The 27,102-nt window shown below is 38.9% G+C and overlaps 1 protein-coding gene across 3 annotated transcripts in view; it reads left to right on the forward strand.

Moving 5' to 3' along the window:
• LOC124722878 overlaps positions 1–27,102 on the forward strand; it is a 169,359-nt gene that overhangs the window by 77,869 nt on the left and 64,388 nt on the right. For all 3 annotated transcript variants that reach the window (XM_047248014.1, XM_047248015.1, XM_047248016.1), the window contains 5 exons: positions 3,397–3,510; positions 4,608–4,729; positions 6,413–6,664; positions 10,915–11,115; positions 14,246–14,529. In XM_047248014.1, coding sequence (XP_047103970.1) covers positions 3,397–3,510; positions 4,608–4,729; positions 6,413–6,664; positions 10,915–11,115; positions 14,246–14,529 — 973 coding nt within the window. The remainder of the gene's footprint in view (positions 1–3,396; positions 3,511–4,607; positions 4,730–6,412; positions 6,665–10,914; positions 11,116–14,245; positions 14,530–27,102) is intronic.

Here is a 27,102-nt window from a genome sequence, read left to right on the forward strand (position 1 = left end):
CAATGATTATCTGTACATATTATAACTGAAAGTCCTCCACTATGACTTTCTGTCTGTAAGTGAAGACTAATGTGAGGGACTACTATAGGGATTTTGAGACAGTTTTCACTAATAGATTGATTCACGAGGAAGATTTGTGTATATAATTTTGTACCGGTACAACAGACAAGTCTGGCCGTCAGTACTTATTGCAACCCATGCGAGTCAAATAGTTATGTTGACATACACGCACTTTGGACAAGTTACCAAGTATGTGATGACAGTACAAGAAAACAGTATATGAGGATGAGTTGGTTTCTCTGAATAGTGGTTAAATATTAAAATAAATATACAGCATCTTCAAAAAATTACAGAAATGAATGATATGCTACATAACTCGCTATTAGCGTATAAACACGACTTACCGTGATAGACAGAATGTACCAACTGACACACTTGACTTATAAGTTGTCTCGTTCCATTAATTTTGTATACAGCACTCTATCTTCTGCAACCATAGTAATTGCTTTCAAACGTCTCCTCCTAGCTGCATGTGTTAAAAACCAGCCCAGTGTCATTTAATGTCCATTACGAATAATGTGACAATGCTGTGTCATTGGTATCAGAAGTTTAACAAATTGCTGAGAGACGATGGTCCACCAAATGGGTGTTTTCAGGAGACTGTTGGGAAGGATCATTAAATTTTGTTATTATGTCACAATAATATATAAAGATCTGAGTGGTATTGACATTAGTTAATCAAATCACAAGTATTTAACAGATCATTGTTACTGTGGACCAATAAAATGCCATCCACAACCTTAACAACAGATGACTGTGATGCTTGGTAGCAACTAAACGTGCAGCGCAGAAATTTCTCTCACTAGAGCCACTTGAGGCTGGAATACACAGTATGATCTTAGCTACATGTGCTGAGAAGATGCTATCTTTTCTTGTTCTTTCCACCATTCAAGAATATCAGTTTCTGTCTCTGCATATTTTTCACTAGCAGTGATTGAGAGGAATGGTGATACTTCACGAAGTTTGTCCATAGGGTCCAAACTTCTTGGACACCTCTGGAACTTCAACAGATGTGGCACTTGCGAAGGGCCTGATGTACTTTCGTGTGAACCATTAGTAACTAGAAAGATAGGAGGTCGCAATTTGTAGCAACATTTACTCATAATCATGTTCCAAAAGCATAAAATAATAGACATGTATGGCTGTTCACTCACCCAAAATGTCTGCACACAGAGCACCAACCTCTTTGAGAACATTATCTCTGTCTTCAGTGCTCAGCATCAAAAGGCCATGGTATGGGCGGGACACAAAAATGCAGTGATCTTGTGGTATAAGTGCAGGTTAATCTTATCATTCCTTGTGGCCATGTAACTTCTGCATCTTAATTGAAGTATTAGCAAGATATCACTATCTAATTCATTAGGGCTCAAAAGCTCATTCAGAAGTTTATGCTGCCAGAGACATAAAAAAAGGTAGAATTGAATACTTGTCTCATTCGAGAGCATACTAGCTTCTTTGAATGGCTTGAGAATGTGAGAGACTCATTTAGGGTCTGCTCATCTATATTCTGCAGTTTACTTAATTCTTTTTGTGGGAGCAACTCCTTAACATCGATCAGAGTATCAGGTACTGAAACCACCATTTCTAACAAAGTGTTCCATCAGGCTTTGACCTCTTGTTTGATTGAATTTGTGAGTCTCTTTGGAAGACCAACCCTCTTACAATATGCCACAAATACTATACACTGGTTTATTGTTGCTCCTACACAAGATAGTTCTGACTGCAGTAGTAAAAACTCTGTCTTCAACGTATGTTTGAGCAAATTGCTAAGACAATGACAAGCGCTAGGAAGTCCAGTGCAGGCTTTCAGAGCTGCCACTATATTAGAGCCCTGATCTGTTATGGAAGGTTCTGTCTTCATCAGGTCCTCAGAAAATTGCAAGGACTCTAAACATTGAACAAGCTCCAATAATTGGAAAAGGGGGACAGTAAACAGTACATTGCTTTTCGTATGTCACATTTCACTAATAGTGGATAGGCATTGCAATGTAGGTTATTTTACGTGCATCATCCATCCACATATCTCTTAGGTAAGAGAACCTTTTACAGGTAGTAGCAGCAGTAACTTGTGGAACCCACACCTTTTTTAATAGAATCTGCAGTGGAATTTACTTGATTCTTAATCTTAGCAGGATGAGGTAGTATAGCCTTCACATAAACTTCACAACCTACTTCAGATCAGACAGATATAAGTGCATGGGCTACCTTTTTGAAACCAGAGCCATAAACCATACTGATTGGTCTAATTTCTTCGCAGCACGTGAGTACCACTGAATCACAAATAGCACACTTTTTGGTTGCGGTGACGTAACACTGACATTGTTCTTTGTCCTGTTTTTGTTTTATGGAACATTCATGTTTTCTCATGGTGGACGTATAGAATAAACAAGAATACAACCATTTTGTTTTTACTGGACAAACTTTGTAAATTTTGCATCTGCAGCTTGGACTACAGTGTCAAACTTCTTCCGGACATCACTCTTTCTCTTCTGTAGCACATTTGCTACTATGTACACTGCATCACTTAATTTTTGTTTTACATTCTGTACAGTCTCACAAAACACAGCTTCATTGGAGGCCATCTGGCTCCTAAGAGATGGCCATTTTCGCCCTGTAAGAGCTACATGACAACAGCAAGATTGTGCACTCAGCTTCCCTATTACATCATGGCTAGTCTTATTCTCATGCATGCTTCACTAAGAAGTTATGAGTCGATGAGTCGGAAGTGACTGCAACACTACCAGCCTCAGACTTGTCATACTCGCGGAACTATAGCGGGAAGGAGAGACGCCAATATAGAGCGCCATGACAGTGGCGCCTTGATTTCTAATGTATGCAACCTTCAACACTGAACTTGTACTACCTCCATTTCTGATCTCTACTGTGGATGTTTCTGAGCTTACGGAAAAAATGAATCTGTGGTTGATCTACATAGCTCACACACACGACGGCGTCCTAGTGTCCTGGATTACATGGGTATGCCCGCAATTGTCTTGTGAAATGACTATGAGACTATTAGAGAAGTTTATCAGTAGTCATTCTTTCTGTGCACCATTTGCAAATGAAACAGGGAAAGGGTAAAGTATTAGTAATACCAGAGGTACCATCTACCACATGTAAATGGAGATGTAGGTATATTATAGAAACAGGAAATAGAGTAATATCTCTGACACACAATGTAACAATAAGTGCTGTCAGTCAACATTAATTTTAGGTTGCTTCAAATTTTATCATAATTTTATTAAGCACATTTAAAGAAAAGTCAGTTACACTGGAATTGTTTCTTAAATTAACAGTAGTTATACTCATAATTTAATGAGGTTACTAATTTTCCAGAAACTTCTGCAACAGTGAAGCTCCCTCTCTGCCTGGCACTTCAGATCCACTACTATCTTATGAAGCATGAAGAAGAACAGATTAAACAACAGCAGGATGTTATGATTAAAGAAGGTGCAGTTCTCAAAATATGGTTATTGTATTAAATTTACATATATCACTTTACAGCTATTGTTAAAGTGTGCTGCTCATACATTTAAAAACTTCATTTCACCTAATGTTAATTGTGGCAGCATAATAAATGTGAAGAAACTTAGATTCTATTGATTTGCATTTGTCATTGTAGAACACTCCTGATCATGGAAAATGTGTTTCTATTTGAAAGGATTGTTATGAAGTGGGAGCCATCAGATTCTATCTGAAAGAAATAGGTGTGTGAGAGTTGACAAAGGTTTTAACAGTTTCAGGACTATAACTTCCAATGAGAATTAACAATATCATTTACTGACTGTTGAAATGAAATTCATATTTTCAGACTTAAATTACTATTTAGCAAACAGTTAGTGTCATAATTATTAGCCACATTACAAAATGCAGCTACCAATTGTGATTTCAAGATATTGCTTTGAAATGTCCTTTCAAGCAGGCACTGGAGTAATGTACATGCTTGTCTCACAACACTCCATTAATTGGAGTGCATGTGTTAATGTAATTATGTAATTGTATTCTTGCATAGCACAGACTTCATAAGCATACTTGTGGTTATTAGAGAAGTTGCCAGCACTTGTGCTGTATAAATATCAATATGTTACATTTTAACAGAATACATTTTATTTTCTGGTAAGAAAATATCATCGTGTTTTAAATGGGGATACTGTACATCATGGTGATACCATTGATGGATATTTTAAAATTACTGCAGCATCTGAGAATCTTGTTACACATTTTAGTGAAACTGCATACATATCATAAAATTTTAAAATATATCTTCTGTAGTGATGTCGTGTGTGTGTGTGTGTGTGTGTGTGTGTGTGTGTGTGTGTGTGTGTGTGTGTGTGTGTGTGTGTGTGGGGGGGGGGGGGGGGGGGGGGTGTCGAGAGAGAGAGTAATGGTTGTTTCACACATGCATTAGAATTAGAATTCTATTTGCATAAAATATAAACTATGAAATATATTTTCGAAAGTCACACAAACTGATCCTAAAGCAAAGATAATAGACCTTCAAAAATGCGAGAAATGATACACTAATATTTATTCCATCTGTCTTATAGATGAGGAACTTGCAAGGAAAATACAAGAAAACTATGGAAGGCGTTCTAAAGATGAAAAGGTCCCAGATCTTCGAGAAATTATGGATATGGAGATGGCATTGGCGTTGTATAAAGCTGACCAGGTACATTAGTTCAAACTGCAGTCACAACACTAGCTGCTAATGAAAGTGTTCTGAATTTTGATATGCTTTGTGGTTGCAAAAGGTTAGATGTTGTTTTAGTGGCTTTAAAAATTTGGTTCCCTACACATTTGATCCAGTAATTTCATTTCAGCTGTTCAGTAAATATATGCGATGTTTATAATTGCTGAAACATATTTTTCCTATTAAGGTTGGTTGGTTTGGGGAAGGAGACCAGACAGCGTGGTCATCGGTCTCATCGGATTAGGGAAGGATGGGGAAGGACGTCGGCCGTGCCCTTTCAGAGGAACCATCCCGGCATTTGCCTCGAGTGATTTAGGGAAATCACGGAAAACCTAAATCAGGATGGCCGGACGCGGGATTGATCCGTTGTCCTCCCGAATGCGAGTCCAGTGTCTAACCACTGCCCCACCTCGCTCGGTCCTGTTAAGTAATATGTGTAGTAGTGGTGGTGGTGGTAGAGAAATGAATATGAGCAAAATGTGTGGCTTCTTGAGGCCATCTCTGGTGAAGGATTTGTTGAGCAATGGATCTGAAAGGGTGGAGTGTGTGGGGGAGAGGTTGTGAAGAGTTTGCTGCAGATGGGTAAAGGAGAGAGGGAGGGGTAAGAGAGAGCATTAGGAAATTAGGAATGTGGATCTCGCAAAAGAGAGAAGCAGTCAGTGGGATACCACAGGACACTGATGAGTGACGAACTTACATCAAGTGCAACGTTGAAAATAATAATCTGTGCCAGACAGCTAAACGTGCTATTAATGAGTGATTTGAGAAGCAGAAATATATTAGGTGAACAAATAGATGTAACTGCTGCCAAAATATAACTGAGATGAGAAATTTAGGTTTACTTTGTATTTCGTAAATGTGTTGAAGCAGAGGCTGGGTTGGATAATTTGGATATGGCTTGACAGATTTCATTCCTCATCCTTGTCAGCCTGAGACTGAGGCACCCAACTGCCCCCAGCCCCCGCCTCCTCCCTGCCACTTGACTCACACTCTCACTGCCACTGTCACTCTCATTCTGTCTCACTCTCACTTCCTACCCCTGCCCCACCCCCAACCCCCTCCAAATCTCATTGCCACCCCATAAGTAGTTTATATACAACTCATTTTAGTACTATAAATCTATATTAAAACCACAGAGATAAGGTTAAGGTGAATAGTATATCAAGAGCTGCCTAGAAAGAAAATTGTGTGCTGCAGTTGATAGAATTTTGAGCTGCACCCCAAAAAGATATGAACAGATATGTTTGAAAATTGTTAAAAGAAAGCTTGAAACTAGATCAAGGTCAATAGCTCATTGCAAGGTGTTAACCAAAGAGCAAAATAATGTTATGAAACAAGGATATAACTGATTATGGTGCAGAAGGATGATTGTGGATAAAAATGGTATAAAATTGTACTAGATAAAAAGAAAATGCAATAGGCTTCTTTATTAAAGAAATTCTAAAAACACTTATTACTTACCATTGTACACATATCTAAAACATCATAAAAATGGTTGTTCAGTGTATGTTTTACATTCATTTGTTACATTAAGGTGATCTAATGATAGGAAATTTATTGAATGTATTGTAATACATAAAATTGATTATAATTTTTCTTGAAATTCTTTTACAAAAGAAGAAATTGGAAATTAATAGCATGCACATACCATTTATTTTTCAGACATTTTCTCATCATGAAACAAAGGAAACATTGGCGATAAAGTTATCTAAAAAAATTTTATGTGAAATGTTCCCAACATTCCGTAAAGAGGCAATTCTCGATGTATTCAGTTCTACGGGTAACTCTTTTGATAACACACTGGCTGTACTTATAGCTTCCACAAGTGAAGAAGAAGCAAAGGTTGCAATGAGCCCAGAAGCTCTTTCTGAACATCGTAGCCAATTGATAGAAGCTGCAGAAGAAACTGTGAAGGTGAGTGCTGTTGGATCTTAAATTTTTAGTTCAGAAGTGTCAACTGTTTTCAACTTACAATTCTCATATGCTATAACAAAGATGTTCAGAAGCTTTCGCTACATTATTTTTTGTATTTAGACTATTAAAGTTTTCTGTGTGAAGTTGTGCCCGAAAAAAGTCTATATTTCCTTTTTGATCTGTTGTAAGTAAGTAGGGTAAAACTCATTATCCTGTGTGCTGACTAAATGTAAGTGCCACGTAAACAATAATTATTTGCCATTTGGCAGTAATGGTTATCTGTGAATATTATAATAAAGGTAATATGTGTAGTCCACAACCAGTAACACTTTTTATTAGTTATTAATTGTGTAACATTAATTTATTTGCAACATGTTTTGAGGTACTTGTGCTCCTCTTCAGGAATCAAAGCTTATTTACTGAACGGAAGTGATCCTTACAAATGCCTGACTTCTTTATATCATTATGCAATGTGGCCAAGGACATCCTTTGTTGTAAATGGATTGTTGGCACTTGGAATTCTAAATGTGTTTGCATCTGTACTGTGGAAAAGATCTGTCTGTACCTATCCAATAATAATGGCTTTTAGGAATTCAGAGATCATAAAAGGAACAGGAAGGGACCCCCATAACCCATAATGCACGTGTTTTGTAGTTTCTTTTTGAGTTTGTTTCCAACAGGACAACTAATTTGTTAATTAGGAAGACTTTGTATTTTCCATCCTGGAATACAGGTGGCAGAAAATGACATTTTAAATGTCACCAATAATTTTAGTTCAAGCAAGCATTGACTAAAAAATTTCTGGAGGAAATTCTGATCTGCCCATTAGTGAGCTGGCTGAATACTCATATTTGTCAAGTACATACATATTTTGAAAACTGAAGTCAACTTAAGCAAGAAATAATGCATATTCAGTGGACTCATAATTGTTATCTGTTAATGTAAACAAAGATGAAAAGCACAGCTGCAGGAAGTCCACTCACGACAATATTTGTAACATACGTTGTGCCTTTTTCAAAGTATCATATTTCATTAGCCTACATAAGTGATTCAACATTATTACTTTAGTGTTTTACTATAGTTGAGACAGCTACTGTATGTAATGTACACAAGAACAGTTGAAAATTTCTGGAAACAGAAGATATTAGTCAATGAGAAGTCCAGTCCCAGCAAAACTGTAGTCTATAAATTCAGTAGCACATAGTGAGTTCTAGATTACCCAAAAAATATTCATTGAGCAGATAGGTGGACCAAGGATAACAATGTGATGTACATTGATAGATTACTATGTCAGGGTGAAGAGGATAGGCATCTATGTTCAGCATTGACTACACATATTCAGCGCTAGCCCATCATGGGTGTGCTGTAGCTGGCCTATCTCTGACGGGCCGATTGCTTGCCATCACTGTCAACTCAGCCCTTCTTCAGCCCATGAGGTTGCGTCGCAGGCCCACCTGTCACATCAAAATATTCCTTGTTATTATGCTGTGGTTGAATGAACTGATTAATAGAAACACAATGTCTCATCCGCATCAGTGAAGGATATCCCTGAGAGAGTACAACATCTCTGCTCATCATTGTTGCCAAAAAACATGATGATATGGGCTGGTTGTAATGGCCATAAATTTTATGAAAGTGCTGCAGTTGGACATGAACGCTTCACATACCTATTACAAGTATTTTTTTTCACTAAAATTGTTTCCTTTATAGATGTGTTCCTTACGCAGAAGGTGTCAGATGATTGTTAGTTTGTTGATAGCACTTGCATTGATTGCAATGAGGATCACTACAAATGATTAACAAGCTGCTTGGCTATTGGCAATAATTATTCAAACACTTTTTAGGGATGCCAACACACTTTTTATTATGATAACTATCCTTGTGGAATGTGTACCACTCATATTCACCATCACTTTGAATAAGACACACACACACATTTGAAATAAAACATAATTAAAATCCGTATTGTGTACAGCATGTGCGTGCATGATGTAAGTCCATGCACTTACTGCCTAGATGCCTCCTTGTGTCAGGTCATTCTGGACTCTTTATTCACTATATGTAGTTCATAACTTGTAAGAAGTTTCCACCTACCATAAGCATAAAATTTGTAGGCATGCAAATAGAAGGGGCAGTCAGTGTGAAATTCTGAAATTACAACTTTATAACAAATTCAGTTGGAAGGGGTAAACTATTGAACTGCTGAAGCACCTAATCAAATATTTGTGTTGTGAATGTTTTGTACATAGGTGATGCAATTTTTTTTTTTTTTAAGCTGATATGCCTTGCTTACCTTAATTCTATAGTGTCGTCACCACCACCACCACCACCACCAACAACAACAACAACAACAACAACAACAACCATTTGACATCCAATGCTAGACAAATGCCACCTCTAGAATTTTTTGTTCTTCAGCGACTCTCACTCATGTTATCTAATGTTATGTACCTAGTTCCTATTAGGCTATTGTCCCGGTCTTCCCTTATCTCTTGGCGTATAGCAAAGAACTTTTTTTGGGCCCTCTTGGCCATGTGACTCATTAATTTGTATCTCATTTTGATTATTATTATAATCATGTCTTTGACTCCAGTCTGTTTCCTGGCCAATTTGTTTGTTCCATTTATTGCTTGCCAAATTCATCTTCTATTTGTTGTTGACAAATTATATGAATTTATGACTTCGTGCCATATCTGCTATCACATTCAAACTGTCCCATTGAGGATGTGTACTTTCAGTTTTTGTCATACTTTCACATTAATATCCTCCACTGTCATGTTGTTGTGGGATTTTACTGTCAGTTGCCAGTTCTGTAACTCATCAGAGAGGTTTCCTACCTCCTCATAAGGGTGGTTGTCATGCCCACATAAAAGGCCATGCAGAAGTTACACCAGCATTGGTATATGAGATGACTGCTTTCATAGGAGGCCCTGCCTGTGATACATAGGATAGACCTGTGATAGGACTGGAATAGGGTGTTCAGGGTGGTTCTGGAGGACAGATCTTTCACATGGGTTTTCCAGGGGGATACAACCAATGTGCCATGGATTGTGAGTATGTGTGGTATAAAGGTGAGCTAGGATGTTTCATAGATTGGGTAGGTGGCAAAATATAGTGCATGGTGAAATGCAGGCAAATACCAAGATAAAAATGTGATTATGTTGTTCCACTATGGGGTGATATTGGGTAAAGAGAGGTGGAGGTGGTTGCTACTTTATATCTAGTTTGTTGGCATGATTGGAGAATTAGGGGAACACATGGGTATTCATGGGAGATCACTAGTGATGTGCCATACACTTGTGGCCAGACCATATGGTTGACATTTTTGGCATGGAATAGATTTCCATTTCCACTGTAAAAGAGAGGATACTATTGACGGTTAATGGTTTCGTATGGGTAAAGGTTTTCATGGAACCATTGGAGAGGCAGATGTCATTATTGTCCAGAAACGTGCCACTCTTGGCTAAGGGGGACCAGGTGAAAGAGATAGAAGGGGCAGTGTCCACTATAGCCTCTTTACTATCAGTTTCTCCCTGCAAAGTAGTGTTTGCCATCCACATTTCAAAGCACTAAACATGCAATTCAGTGTCTTTATAATACCACAATATTAATATTCATACCTAAAATGTAGTGACCATTATTTTAGAAAGTGTAAAATAAAAATTAGAGCAAAAATTTCAGTTTAAAGAGGATTACAAACGCAGCACTCATCTTCCTTACTGGACCTTTAGATTAGAAAACCTATTCCAGCTCAAGCAGTAATGTTTAACCATTTGAATTACCTACTGCTGTGAGCATCTGTGGATTTTGTGTTTAAAAACATATTGTAATAAAATTATTAATGATCTTAAAATACAAGTAGAAACACTCAACCCCTTTTCAGAGGCATGTAAAACACTAAAATAAACTAGATAACAGAAGAGCAGGTATGCATTGGCTGTTTAAGCTAGCTACTACTATAATTTGTGGAGATGAGCGTTTTTACATCTGTGATAACTTGAACAACAGGTATAGAGGTTATTAAATGTACAGTTTGTTGAATTGGGTTTAGCAGTCTTAAGGGAAAAAAAGAAAAAAATTCTGTAACAAGTGATTATAAGTCTTCCTGGATTATTTATCAATCTTGTAAAATATGTACGAGGAATTTTCCTCTAGTATTGTACCATAAAGTTTGTTATGCTTGGTAAAATCTGATTTTATGTGAGCCTTTTATGTTGGAAATGTTGTTAGTTTCTTTTTGACATTTGCAGAGAGGTGTTGAGACCACCAGTCCCTTAGAAGATTTTGATGACATTACAGCTGATGGAAGAGGCAGTAATGTGTTGTATATTGTTGAAAGATACAGAGAACAAGCTGCACATCATTACAGGAGGAGAAGTGAATACCATATGAAAGCACAGGAAGCTTTCCAAAAAGGAATGCCTTCAGTGGCTCATTATTATTCACAGTTGGTACGTTCTGGTAATGCTTCTCATTTAGTTCATAATTATCTGTGCCAATATGGTCATAAACAACTGCAGCAATGGTGTATTTCATGTTGCAACTGTGTCTAATGCTGTGATAGTAATGAGGCGCTTTGATATGACTAATTGTTGAAAAGTGCAAGAATTTACAGGCATGATTTTTTCATTCATGCTTTTGATGTTCAGTTTGATCATAAACTGAACCAAAAGATCTTTATCCTTTTGTAACATTCCTTCTGCTTTGTGTGGGCATACAATTTAAATGTTGTACAGTTTTATTTTTGCACAAGGTGCTTATGTCGTTAATTCTTGCCATTATGCCTCGTCTGCGCACTTATTAGGGAAGGCAATATATGCTTTGGTGTTATTAATCTTACATATTATTTGTTTTGCTGATTGATGGACAACCATATTTTGTTCATCAAAGTTTTTAGTGAATTTGTTTCTCCATGTGTCATATGAAAATATTTGATTTTGCATAACATTACAGAATTTCATATAATTTGCTATATAATCAGAACTGCAGACTAAAGGTACAAAATTTTAGTGTCAATATCTGTTGACTGCACTAATATGTGAAGTAAATATTATTATGACGTATGCTTCCAGTGAAGAAAAATGAATGAGATTTTTTAAAATCGGAAATAACTCTTCATATTGACACTCTTAATGGGCCTGCCCTTACAAACATTATTTGACAGTTAAAAGACTGTAATGGCATATAATACCAGGTGGCTATAATTACAATGATGGTGTTCCAAGTGCTGCAGTGTGAGCTTTATGCATCACAGGATGCTAAAACATCGTAGGTATCTTCATTATTTGGTGTGCTCGCAGAGTGTGCTGAAAAAATGCTACTTCCACTTCCTGCCACCAGGTGAAAATATGTTGCTGTAAGCAATCAGAATGTGGTGTGGGTGCAGGAGAAGGGGAGAAACAATCAAATACATGATAATAGTGGTTCTGACATGTTTAATAGGATATGGTCACAAGTTATAATGTGTTCAATACAGTCTTCTGACTTGGCAACATGCTGCATCCATGACATGGCATGATTACCAGTTGCTCACAGCATATCCGGTATAATAAGAGCAAAATGTTGTCATATGATGTCCTTCAGATCAGGAAGAGTTCAGATGCATCTCTTATAGGCACAATCTTTCAGATATCCCCACAGCCAGAAGTTGGATGGATTTAGGTCAAGGGACCTGAAAGGCCACACATCTTCAAATTGCATAAAGATGATGTGCTTGTTACCAAAGGTTTCTCAAAGCAAATCTTTCACCCAACAAGCAATATGTGGTGTCACTCTGTGTTGTTTGAAAACAATGGTGTACACACAGTTACGTTCTTACAAAGCTGGAATCACATGTTGCATAGGGAGATTCTTATAATGAGCTTATATCACTGTATACGTAACAGGACCATGAGGTGTCATCTCTTCAAAGAAAAATGGATTGAGAATGAAGGAGTGTATGAAACCACACCACACAATCACATAAACTGAGTGCAGTGGATGTTCCTGCACAACATTTGGTGAAGTAGAACCCTGTATCAGACAGTTCTGTGCATTCACAGCAGTGTGCAGAGTAAAATGTGCCTCGTCCATCCAAAGAATATTACCCGGCCATATGTAATCCATTTCCATGAATACCAATAAATGAAAGGCAAAGTCATGGTGTTGTAGCCTATCTTGGGGCTTCATTTGGTGTGCATTCTGAATCTTGTAGGGATACCAGTGTAAAATGTGGCACAAAATCGTTTGAACTGTTGAAGAGGGGACAGACAATTCATGTGGCACAGCTTGAATGCTGCCTGCAGAATTTGAGGCATGTGCTGCACGGTGAGCTATAACTGCAGCAACTTGATCATCAACTACCATGACACTGGGCCATTTCCCTCTCCCTGCTGCACCACCTAATTCACTCACCCGTTTCTTCAGATTTCTTGATCATATTCGTTAGTCCATTTATTGACATGGCGCTTCATCACTGCTATTTCTGTCGGTAACATTCCTGCAGTGCTGCACTACTATTGCTGCCATTCTGGTAAAACAACTTCACCAGCGGTGCACGCTCTCCATTCTAAATAGGCATTGTGTTTCGTACAGAAAAATGTCGACCTTCTTAACCATTTATACCAACAGTCACTTCACAAAAGAAATCAACACATCACCAAGTGACAAACAGCATCCTGACATCTAAAAAGGAAGCATTTCACATTCTGACTGCTCAAAGTGCCATAGTTTCACCTGGTGGCAGAAAGTGGAACTAATATTTTTTCGGCCTGTTCTGCAAGCACACTGTTTAATGAACGCACCTACGATGTTTCAGTGTCCTGCAATATATCCAGCTTGCACTGCACCACTTGAGACACTGTCAGTTCAATAATAACCAGCTGGTATGTAAAGAGGATAGATTAGTACTAAAAAAAATACAGGTGACGGTGAACAGCAGGCAGGCATGTAAATGAGGTGAAAAAGTGCGTAGTTTTTGGGTGCAGTCCTTCACCTCTCTGTCATAATGACATGTAAAAGTGACCTCATCATAAATAAACTTAGCTGTGTGACCACTACACAGCATTCCACTTGGGTATGACCATAAGCAAATGATCCATTCGAAAGGATGACCACTATCAAACTGTGACAAGGCCAACTGGACCATCCAGTTGCAGTGTACGTAGTTGACTTCAGTAGCTGCCCCACAACCTCTGCCATGTACATTCTCCTCACCAACAGCTTTTCTGTACAATTAATTTTTCACTCTGCAGCAAAGTGTGCACTAATGTGAAACTTCCTGACAGATTAAAACTGTGTGCCAAATCAAGACTTGAACTTGGGACCTTTGCCTTTTGCAGAAAGTGCTCTATCAACTGAGCTACCCAAACTGTGGGACAGGTTGTGAGTCATGCGTGAGTGGCTAAGTTGGTTGAGCACATGTTGACAAAAAGGCAAAGCTTCTGAGTTGGAATCTTGGTGGATAGTCTGTACTGCCTGCACCTGCCTCAGGTGAGCTGACGTGCCCTCTTGGGCATTTGTGCCCAATGAGGCAGCATTGGAACAGCCTGCTGTAAATATTCTGTCATTATAATGATACCAATTATCATTTTCTGCTTAAAGGCCCGACTCCACAAAACTCACGCACAAGAAGCGAGTTGCCGTGCAGCGACAGCGATTAGTGCAGCGGCACCAGATTCTTCCAACTTAGACTTACACGGGTTGTATGTACGAGAGGCAGTCTGCCTCTTGGACAGTTTCCTGGATGCTCACATTATGCGACTCAAAGCAAGTGGGCAGTCACGGCGTGTCCTCCATGTGGTGACTGGTCGTGGTAACAACTCTCGTGGGGGTCAGCCTCGTTTACGCCCTGCCATTCTGCAGCGTCTCACACAGCGGAGTATTAAGTAAGTACAGAATTGTCCTGTTTGAAAATAACAATAAATATGAATGTCTGTATCGTGATTCTAGCAATACACACTTTGTTCAGTAAGTGCCCATACAGAATATTTGGCCAAGAAGTAAGAGGCTCTATTATTCAAACAAATCTGGCAATAATCTGTTGTGAGTACTTGAGGTATGTAATAGATAGATATTAAGCGATCACAGGCCCTGCAGACCATGCGCTGCTTCCACAAGCTGCCTCCATTCCTTCCTGTTTTGTGCCCGGTTCCTTCAGGTCTCTTCAGTTCCCAGGACTCCTAGGTCTTTCGCCAGGTCGTCCATCCAGTGCTGCCTTGGTTGTCCGATGGGGCGTTTGATGTTTGGTTTCGCTGCTAGTGCCATCTTCTCCTGTCTTCCACCTGGTATACAAGCTACATGGCCCACCCGTTGTATTCTTTTGCTCTTTATCTTCTGTAGGATAGTTGGTTGTCATATCAGAAGGTAGATTTCCTCATTTTTCCTCCTCCTCCATTCTCCATGATCTAAAACTGATCCCCATATCTTCCTCATTACTCTTCTTTCAAATATTAATAGTTTTTCCCTTCCTCACTTAGTCATGCTCCATATTTCTGAACCATACAGTGCTGCTTGGCATATGTTTTAGATTTTCATCTTAGTGTTCACTGAGATCGATTTAGAGCCAAGCGTCTCTCTCAGGGAATGCATGCATTTCATTCCTACTGCTGTTCTTTTCTTGATGTCCATTTTTATGTTGTTGTCCATGGTAAACCAAGATCCCAAGTATTTGAACTTGTGTACTCTCTTGAACCTCTTGCCATCTATCTGAAGAAATTCTTCCTGCTCTTGTCTTCTTCCTAATTGCATGAACTCTGTTTTGTCTTAATTCACTTTGAGCCCTACCTTCTGTGCATAACTGTCCATTTTCTGGTACATTTCTTTCAACTCGTGCTTTGATTCACTTAGTAGTACTATGTCATCTGCATATATGAGACAATTGAAGTTGCCGTCCATCTCTACTCCAGCCCACTCATGTTGCCTACACTCTTTTATTACTTTCTCTAAGATGACATTGAACAGAACACACGCGAGAGCATCACCTTGTCTGAGGCCTGTCCCAGTCTCGAATGTTTGTGATGTGGCTCTTCAGAAACGTACTGCTGTCTTTGACCCTTCTGTACAAGCTTGCACCATTCTCACTAGCTTCTCAGGGATTCTGAAGTAACGCATTGCATTGTATAGGCTCTTCCTGTGGATGCTATCGTATGCACGTTGAAAATCAATGAACAGGCTGTAGATTCTTTATCGTATTCCCAGTGTTTTTCAAACAATTGTCTTAGTGTAGTGGTATGTAGAGGTATGTGATAGTGCATGTTTATTCTTTACTATTGCTCTCCAGCCCATAGTAACATTTCTGTGCATAAAGTTTTGCCAAATGGGGGACAGCAATCCTTGAACACCTGCTAGCTTCAGCTCCACCCCCACCCCTTCCCATTCCCATCCCACTTGCATTTTGAGGATGCTGAATTGATTAAATAGAATGTAACAGCAATCCTGAACCGTATTCCAGTCAAAATGTTTGCTGTGCTGTTCCAGAATCCGTATGCTGAACACAAATATGTATTACATTTTTTTTTTTAAATCCACTTTGTATTTTATGACAAGATAGTCCTAGAACTTCTTGAGCCAAATTTGTATAGTTATTTGTCATAGCGTAAGGTATTGTGTGTTTTTTGTGTTGACTGATGTTACCATTTAACAAACACATCCAAGCTATAGGTCTCATATGGTATTTTTTTCCTTTCATTTAAAGTGATTTATATTTTCATGCGGGGAAACACTCAGTCAAATATTAGCATTTAACAAAATAAAGGAAAGTAATACATTAAGAAGAAGCAAAAGCAAATAACTTTGTTAAAATATAAAGAGTTGTTCTACTTTCGCTGATAATTGAGATAATGATAGTTAACCAGCTTCACAGAAATTGTGTTAATTTCCATTTTGTGATTTGTGTGAGAACAAGAAATAACCTTTTGTCCAAATAGCTCAAAACCAAACTGTTCCCACTGTCACTGCTTTTGTGAACAACACGAAGTAATGTTGTATCATCTTCCTGTAACATTAGTTTTTTAATGTATAAGAGGTTCTGGTGGATTCAAGATATTATTTAGAGTAGTTACCTGGTACTCTGTATTTTTCACACATGGTTCCACATGTTATTGTCATCTTCAGTCCAAAGACTGGTGTGCGGCAGCTCTCAATGCTACTCTGTCCTGTGCAAGCCTCATCATCTCCAAATAGCTACTGCAACCTATATCCTTCAGAAACTGCTTAATGCATTCGTCTCTTGATCCCCCCCCCCCCCCCCCCCCCTACAATTTTTGTCCACCCCCCCTCCCCCCATTCCTTCAACACTAAATTGGTGTTCCCTTGATGACTCAGAATAAGTCCTATCAACCAATATCTTCTTTTTGTGAAGTTGTGCCATAAATTTCTTGTCTCCCCAATTCCATTCAGAACCTCTTCATTAGTTAAGTAATCTACCCATCTAATATTCAGCATTCTTTGGTAGCACCAAATTCCAAAAGCTTAGATTATCTTCTTATGTAAACTGTTAATCTTCTATGTTTCTCTTCCATACATGGCTACACTCCAAACCTTCAGAAAAGATTTCCTAGTACTTAAGTCTATATTTGATGTTAACAAAATTCTCTTCTTCAGAAATGCTTTTCTTGCCATTTTCAGTCTACATATTATATCCTCTGTACACCGGTTATTTTGCTGTCCAAATAGCAAAACTTATTTAGTACTTTAAGTGTCTCATTTACTAATCTAATTCCCTCAGCATCCCCTGATTTAATTCGACTACATTCCATTATCCTTGTCTTGCTTTTGTTGATGTTCATCTTATATCCTCCTCTCAAGACACTGTCCATTCCATTCAACTGCTCTTTCAAGTTTTTTGCAGTCTCTGACAGAATTACAATGCCATTGGTAAATCTCAGGGTTTTTATTTCTCCTCCCTGAACTTTAATACCTGCTCCAAATTTTTATTTGGTCTCCTTTACTGCTTACTCAGTGTACCGATTGAATAACATCGGGAATAGGCTACAACCCTGTCTCACTCCCTTCTCAACCACTGTTTCTCTTTCAGGCCCATCAACTTGTATAGCTGCTGTCTGGTTTCTATATAAGTTTTAAACAGCCTTTCGCTCTCTTTTTTTACCCCTGCTACCTTCAGAATTTCAAAGAAAGTGTTCTAGTCAGCATTGTCAAAAGCTTTCTCTAAGTCTACAAATGCTATAAACATATATTTGCCTTTCCTTAACCTATCTTCTAAGATAAGTTGTTGGTTTCAGTACCGTGTGCATTCCTTCATTTTTCCAGAATCCATACTGATCATCCTCTGGATTGGCTTCTACCAGTTTTTTCCATTCTTCTGTAAAGGATTTGTGGTAGTATTTTGCAATCATGACTTATTATTAAACTGATGGTTTGATAATTTTCACATCTGTCGGCAACTGCTTTCTTTGGACTTGCACTTACTTCATTCTTGTTGATGTCTGTCTCATACATCTTGACACCAGATGGAAGGGTTTTGTCATGGCTGACTCTCCCAAGGCTATCAGTAGTTCTGATGGAATGTCATATACTCCAGGGGCCTTGTTTTGACTTAGTTCGTTCAGTGCTCTGACAAAATTCTTCTCACAGTATCATATTTCCCATCCCATCTTCATCCACATTTCTATAATATTGCCTTGATGCTCATCTCTCTTGTATAGATCGTCTGTGTACCCTTTCCACCTTTCCATTTTCCCTTCTTTCCTTAGTACTGCTTTTCATCTGAGCTCTTGATAATCGTACAGTTGCTTCTCTTTTTTCAAAAAGCCTCTTTAATTTTCCTGTGGACTGTATCTATCTCTTCCCCCCTCCCAAAGTGAAATATGTTTCTAAATCCTTACCTTTGTCCTCTAGCCATTCCTGTTTAGTTATTTTGAACTTCCTATCAACTTCATTTTGTAGACGTTAGTATTTCCTTTCGCCTGCTTCATTTGCTGCATTTTTATATTTTCTCCTTTCGTAAGTTAAATTCAATCTCTTGTGTATTATCCAAGGATTCCTACTAGACCTTATTTTTTTACCTATTTGATACTCTGCTGCCATCTACTGTATTCTTTTCCCTTGTTCTAGTCAGTTGTTGCCTAATGCTCTCTCTGAGACTATCAACAACCTCTGGTTCTTCTACTCGTCCAGGTCACATCTCCTTAATTTCATACCTTTTTGCAGTTTCTTCAGTTTTAATCTACAGTTCATAACCAATAAATTGCAGTCAGAGTCTGTATCTAGCCATGGAAATGTCTTACAGTTTGAAATCTGGTACCGAAATCTCTGGCATACCATGATATAATCAACCTTAAACTTTCAGATGTCTCCTGGTCTCTCCCATGTATACAGTCTTCTTTAATGATTCTTAAACCAAGCGTTAGCAATGGTTAAATTATACCCTATACAAAATTCTACCAGGTGGTGTCCTCTTTCATTCCTTTCCCCAGTCCATATTCACCTGCTATTTTTCCTACTCTTCCTTTTCCCACTGTTGATTTGCAGTCCCCCATCACAGTTAAATTTTCTGTCTTTCTTAACTATCTGAGTAATTTCTTTACTCTCATCATACATTTCTTCAATCATTGTGGTAGATGTGGACTTTGTGTCTGTCTTGGCTATGATAATATGTTCACTTCTTATTCATTATTAAATGCCCTCATTCATTATCCCTATGTGACTTTGTATTGTAACCCTGTATTCACCTGACCAGTAGTCCTGCTCCTCCTGCCACTGAACATCACTAATTCCCACGAAATCTGACTTCAAGTTATCCACTTCCCTTTTTAAATTTTCTAATGTGCCTACCTGATAAAGGAATCTAACACTCCATGCTCTAGAATGCCATTTTTATTTCTCCTGATGACAACATCCTCCTGAAGAAGTCCCTGCCCGAAGATCTGAAGGGGGGGGGGGGGACATTTTTTTACCTCCAAAACATTTTACCCAAGGGGTCACTGTCATCATTTAACTGTACAGTAGAGCAGTATGCCCTCAAGTAGTTTCCCCTTGCTTTTAACTGTTTACAGTACCAGCACAGCAAGGCTGTTTTTGTTACTGTTACAAGGCCAAATCAGACTGTCGCCCCTGCAACTACTGAAAAGGCTGCTGCTCCTCTTTAGGAACCACACATTTTATCTGGCCTCTCGACAGATACCCCTCCATTGTGGTTGCACCTATGGTATGGCTGCGTGTATCACTGAAGCATGCAAGCCACCTCATCAATTGCTAGGTCCATTTCTCTTGGCGGAGATATAAGACAAATGATAGTATGCAAAGGAGGGATTTGTTTGCTGCATGGTTAACACTTGTTATGTTTTTATATACCTGCTGACAAATCAGTTTCATGTCTATATCTACCTTTATATTCCATGTACTGTTGTACAATGTACAACAGAGAGTACATCATACTCATTACCTGTGTTACTCATGTTCTACAGTGTTCCAATTGTGTATGGTGTGAGGGTAATATGACTCGTATATGCCTTTGTAATTACCACTTTCTCACATTATTATTAGTAATTACCATTTTCTCACATTACCTCAAATAAAGATTCTTTAACTTTATCCAACCTGTTTTTGGGAGAATGACGTCACCTTTCTCTTTCATCGCTGTCGAGTCTGACCACAGTGACTTTTACAATCCCCGTTTGCAGCTCGTGGTCTAGTGGCTAGCATTGCTACCTCTAGATCACAGGGTCCCAGGCTCGATTCCCAGCTGGGTTGGGGATCTTCTGTGCCCGGGAACTGGGTGTTTGTGTTCTCTTCATCATTCCATCATGATTCGTGAAAATGGCTAGATTGGACTGTGTACAGATTGGGAATTTGTACGGGTGCTGATGATTGCACAGTTGAGCCCCCTACAAAGCAGTCATCACCACCACCACCACACTTTTACAATCCCCCAGAAGTCGTACACTTTTTTGACTTCTTGGTATGGCTCCTGCATATGAGATGGAGGAGAAAAGCAAAACTTTTGTATTGAAACATGTACTGTCATCCTTTATCTACACATTTATTTAAGGTGTTTTGCAATGTGCCATATATTTATAGAATCATTATATTTTGAAACTTATAAGATGCAGAGGTAGAGAAACGTTTGTAAATGCAATACATAAGAATTATATAACTGTTTTCACTGAGTGAAATTCCTTTGATGCGATATTGTTTGAAACAGTCCGTCAGTCACAAACCTACTTTACATCTTCACACTGCCACCTGGTCTCTCTGCTTATTCATTTGCCACTACTGGATGCGCCTTTCTCAGAACAAACAATGCTGTATCGTGAAGCATACTTCTTGCTTGTTTTCTGTGGTACATGAGTGAGAAAATGCCTTGCAGTTAGCTAGTTTGCTGTAGTGCACTGCTTTTCATTTTCAATAAAATCTGTACCAGCTTTGTCAGGAATTTATTTTCCCAGGTTTAGTATAAATGTAAACAACCTGGTTCATTTGTGAGATATAGGCCTAAGTTTCTACATCTACATCTACATTTATACTCCGCAAGCCACCCAACGGTGTGTGGCGGAGGGCACTTTATGTGCCACTGTCATTACCTCCCTTTCCTGTTCCAGTCGCGTATGGTTCGCGGGAAGAACGACTGTCTGAAAGCCTCCGTGCACGCTCTAATCTCTCTAATTTTACATTCGTGATCTTGGGAGGTATAAGTAGGGGGAAGCAATATATTCGATACCTCATCCAGAAACGCACTCTCTCGAAACCTGGCGAGCAAGCTACACCGCGATGCAGAGCGCCTCTCTTGCAGAGTCTGCCACTTGAGTTTGCTAAACATCTCCGTAACACTATCACGCTTACCAAATAACCCTGTGACGAAACGCGCCGCTCTTCTTTGGATCTTCTCTATCTCCTCCGTCAACCCGATCTGGTACGGATCCCACACTGATGAGCAATACTCAAGTATAGGTCGAACGAGTGTTTTGTAAGCCATCTCCTTTGTTGATGGACTACATTTTCTAAGGACTCTCCCAATGAATCTCAACCTGGTACCCGCCTTACCAACAATTAATTTTATATGATCATTCCACTTCAAATCGTTCCGCACGCATACTCCCAGATATTTTACAGAAGTAACTGCTACCAGTGTTTGTTCCGCTATCATATGATCATACAATAAAGGATCCTTCTTTCTATGTATTCGCAATACATTACATTTGTCTATGATAAGGGTCAGTTGCCACTTCCTGCACCAAGTGCCTATCCGCTGCAGATCTTCCTGCATTTCGCTACAATTTTCTAATGCTGCAACTTCTCTGTATACTACAGCATCATCTGTGAAAAGCCACATGGAACTTCCGACACTATCTACTAGGTCATTTATATATATTGTGAAAAGCAATGGTCCCATAACACTCCCCTGTGGCACGCCAGAGGTTACTTTAACGTCTGTAGATGTCTCTCCATTCGTTTCTTGTAGAGAATGTAGGAACTGATCACACCCATCATAAACACTTGAAAAAATACCTTCTTTCACCATTTCATTGTTCACTCTCAAAAACATTTGGTTGTTGCATAAGTTCATAGCATTCTTCCATAAGTTTAACAACAACAAATATACATAACAGAGACTTTACTCATCAATAACGTAGTCTCCTTCACTATTTACATCACTCTGCCAGTGCTGCAACTGTAGAGATCACGTAGTTTTGAGGTGAAGTACTCATTGAGCCATGTTCTCAGCACTTTTCATCCAGAAAGCAAGTTCCTTGAAGGTTGCTCGATAGATAGCAGGAAAGGTGAAAATTTGAGGGCACACAATCATGTGAATAAGGTGGGTGTGGAATGAGTTCCCAACCCAGCTACTGTATAGTGTTTTTTGTCAGTCTAGTGGAATGCGGATGGCCATTACTGTCACTTCATGCAGTCTTCCTTGTGATTCTTCTTGGATTACAACTGCAAGACATCTCTGTTGTTGACAGTAAATGTAAGCGGTGATGGTTACACCTCGGGGAAGCAATCATAGTACACCACATTGTCACTGTTCCACCAGATGCATAACATTAGCTTTTGTGGATGTGTGTAGATCTTAGTACAGGGAGTTGCTGCTTTCTTTGTGGTCAACCATTCCTTTCTTTTGCTTATGTTAGGATAAAGACACCAGTAATGATACAGGATAGGAATGGGAAGTGTTGTTCATAAGCCAATTGATGACGAGAAAGCAGAGATGCATGTATTGCCAGCTGCTGATTTTTGTGATTTTGGCATAGAGCATGCGGTACCTGTACACCTGATTCTTGAATCTTCCCCAGTGCAGACAGTCACACGATAGTGAAATGCTCACAGTTCATCACATGTACGAGTTTGTGGGTACAATGATGTGTATCATTGTGGATTAATGTATTTAAACGATCTTCATCAAACCCCAAAGGTCTTTCTGAATCTGGAGTGTCAGTAATGCCAAAGCAATCCTCCTTAAAATGAGAAAACCATTTTCTTGCCATGCTCTTTCCAATGGCACTATCCTCATACTAGATGCAAATATTTGTGGCTGCCTCTGCTGCTGTCACTCGTCTACTGAACTCAAACAGAAGAATATGTCGATAATGCCCTGATTTCTCTACTTGGCACTCCATTTCCTAGCATCCACAACTCCACTCACTATCCCCAAATGACAATAAGTAAACTCAAATGGCAACAGTGAACTACATATAAAAAATGGCAGTCGATAAACAAATCCACAGCAACCAGGATACCAACATGGGAAACAAAAATGCTACGAACTTATCCACCGACCTAGTAATAGTAGATCATCAGCTGAGCTTCATGGTCAACACCAGTTTTATTTTTATTACAATCAAGTATGATTAGGCTTCACTTTCTTACCATTCCAGATTTATATTTTGTGTTAGTGACACCTACTTGTCATGCTGTCTTTTGTAGACAGGGCAGACATATCCCTAGAGCCTTTCCAGTGAGGAGTTGGCACAGAGAATACCATTTGACCTCGTCTTAGTTTATTTTGTCTAAATTCCTGTGGCAGCCCCCTTCTATTCCTAATTACTGTGCCAGCATCAAACAAGCTTACAAATAACCTTACACTAGCATAAAACCAGTCCATGTATAATGTATGACCCTTAAATAGATAATTGGTGCACAAATGAAAGACTACTGAATCTGCACTGTTACCTTTTTCCCCTGCACCAGTATCCACTTAACAGTTCAAAACATAGCCTGCTGCAGAATCACTAAGAATGAAAAACTTTATACCATATATGAATTTCTTGTTCTTGATATATTCTCTAAATCGAATTCTTCCTCTAAGACATAAATCTTCATCAGTTGTTAGATTCTCATCAGCGAAATACTGCTCTTGCTTTTCAGTATGAAGTTATCATAACCAGGCTGGATTTTGAGTCATGAAACTCCCAGAAATTTTTTGCAACTTTGCTACTGCAGCACTGTCAAGCAGCTGGCATATAAACATATTGCAAAAAGATTGTGTATGTGCATATGGAGGTGAGAAACATATTCATAATGCAGTCATATTTTGGAGCTTATTGTGGTGCTATAAATTGTAGCATCAATCAAAAATATAATCTGGAAATATCTCTCTTTTGGTTTCCGAAAGATATTCATAGGTAAGTCAATGATGATACGAATAACAACTGCTCATTTTAGGATGGCTAGTTACACTTTCAGGCCTGTGGGAGAAAATGTTTAACATTTCCATTCACGTGTAGTATCTTCAGAATCTGGATGTTTCCTGATTACATTTGAGCAGTCAACAACTTTTTGAATAAGGCTTACTTAGTTTCATTCTTCAGTTCCACAAAAAAGTTGGACATCCATACTGGTATATTTTTGCAGTTAGCTGCTAGAAGACTTCTTAAGTAATAGAACTCAGTATGCTGCCCTCAACGCTAAATGTTATTTAGCAGCAAGGGCATCATCAGAAGTGCCCCAGGGAAATGTGATAGAACTGCTGTTGTTCTCTATATACATAAATGATTTGACGGACAGGGCAGGCAGCAATCTGCAGTTCTTCGCTGTGGTGTACCGTAAAGTGTTGAAGTTGATTGACTTGTAATGTTTAGTTACAGTATTACTAGTGTACTGCTTGACATAGTCAATTTGCTTAAATATATGTGCATAACATTGCAGAGCAATGGAACGATCATGTGAGAACTATGTTAGGGAAGGCAAATGGTTGACTTCGATTTATTGGGAGAATTTTAGGAAAGAGTGGTTCACCTGGAACGGAGACCACATATAGGACGTTGGTGTGACCTGTTCGTGAGTAATGCTCAAGTGTTTGGAATCCATACCAGGTCAGATTGAAGGAAGACATTGAAGCAATTGAGAGGTGGGCTGCTATATTTGTTACCAGGAGGTTCGAACAACATGTAAGTGTTACGGAGGTGCTTCAGGAACACAAATAGGAATCCTTGGGGGGGGGGGGGGGGGGGGTAGGGGAGGAATGTGACACTCTTTCCAAGAAATACTATTGAGTTGAGTGAAAAGCAATGCCTCCACCTTCATTAATTGGGTTTGGATGGGAATATTTTAATAAATCAAATGCAGAAATAATCCTTAGAATGTGATTTTTAATTACCAATATTCACTTTTCCACATAATCTACAGCCAATTGGATACATTTCTGCCAACAATGAAGTAGTTTTCTGAAGCAGTCACAGAAGAATCAATGCTCTGTTTCCACAACCACAGTCTCACAGTTCTCTCAACATCTTCATCACAAGCATAATGCTGTCCCACAGATCGTCTTTCATTATCAGGAACAGATGGAAGCAAGACGGTGCTAAATCTGGACTGTATGGAGGATACTGTACGGTGGTGAGATTCAGTCCCTGAAGTTCTGCATCTGGCGTACACATCGTGCACAGATCTTTCGATAGCCAAGCAAAGCAATAATGTGACCCACCAGTTCTTTTGAAATTCCGATTGTGCTTGCAGTTTCTCTCTGAGTGATATGACGATTGTCCTGAATAAATCTGTCAACATTTTGCTTGTGAAAATTGGTGATTGCTGTCACAGGATGTCCAACTCTTTGTCTCGCAGGTCAGATGTTCCTGCATCAACATCTTAAAAACTTACTCGCCCAATGACGCACAGTACTCACATCAACATAATCACCATAAACTGCTTTCGTTCTCTGATGAATCTCCTTTGGGGTGACACCTTCTGCTGTCTAGAATTCAATGACTACATGTTGCTTAAATCACATTGACCGACCGTCTACTCAGGGTTCCATACTTTACACTGTAGCAACACAACCATTCAATGCTAAGGCTTCCCATCAATGAGAGCTGTCGAGAAGAGGGTAGGGAACAAGCCAGTACCTGCCGCATACCAATGCTGCCAACTGTTGAAGAGGTACGAAGGTGGAGGCATTACTTTTTAGTCAACCCTCGTACATTGCATGTAAGGACCATGAAAATAAGATTTGAGCAATTAGAGCTCATATGGAGGCATATAGACAGTTGTTTTTCCTTCACTCTATTTGCGAGTGGAACAGGGAAGGAAATGACTAGTAATGGTGGAGGATACTCTCCGCCATGCACCATATGGTGGCGTGCGGAGTATCTGTGTAGATGTAGATGTAGATTGAGGAAGAATACATGTAGTTGCAAGTAATTACTATGATTGTGTATAAACTGACAGGAAATTGTTAAAATTAGCATGCAATAAGGAGTTAAGAAACATTCTGGATTGCATTAGGCTACATTATGTGGATATAAACGAAGAGATAGTAATATTATTTTATGGATGATGTGAAAATCTGAGAGAGAGAGAGAGAGAGATATCGATCATTTATTTTTAACTCCCCTGGAGCAAGAGCTGGCCTATAAATATGAGATGGGCAACCGTATGGAAAAGCATACACAGTACCAGGACAAGAATATTAGGATTTGTGCTCTTCATTTTGAGGCATGCCAGTTAATTAATTTCTGATAAGAATAAATTTATTTGGAATGTAGTGCCAACATTGTTTGATGTTCCAAACCAACAGCCAGCTATATAACTGAAATGCAAATTGTCATGCTGTGTGGCTGTCACTGATGGAGGTGAATAGAGTGCATCAGTGAGTACCCTGAATAGACACTCCAGTACAGAAGTAGTGCTGTTTGATTGAGGTATGCTACTCAGTTCCTGTCAGGAAGAAACAATTAAATTAAATGGAACAATTGATCACCTGAAGAAGCAGTTGAAATACTGTATGAAGCTGCTGAGATTTTTTTGTTTGTGTCAAAGGTGCACACAGTTTAAAAGGCACGTGTATCACCCAAGAACTGCAAGAAGAAAGTTGAATACAAAAAATGTAGCTAAAGACAGGGAGACACTTGGCATGATAAGGTGTCAGTATCTTACAAAGAAAGCTGTACATCTTGTTTTGAACCAAGTCAGAGTACCTTAGGGAAACGTGATGATAAAGTAATTGTATTTTCTCAGAATATGTTGAATTGCAGTGCACTTGCATATAAATATTTATCAGAATATTT

This window comes from Schistocerca piceifrons, chromosome X (assembly GCF_021461385.2).
Source record: "Schistocerca piceifrons isolate TAMUIC-IGC-003096 chromosome X, iqSchPice1.1, whole genome shotgun sequence".
Taxonomy (NCBI): domain Eukaryota; kingdom Metazoa; phylum Arthropoda; class Insecta; order Orthoptera; family Acrididae; genus Schistocerca; species Schistocerca piceifrons.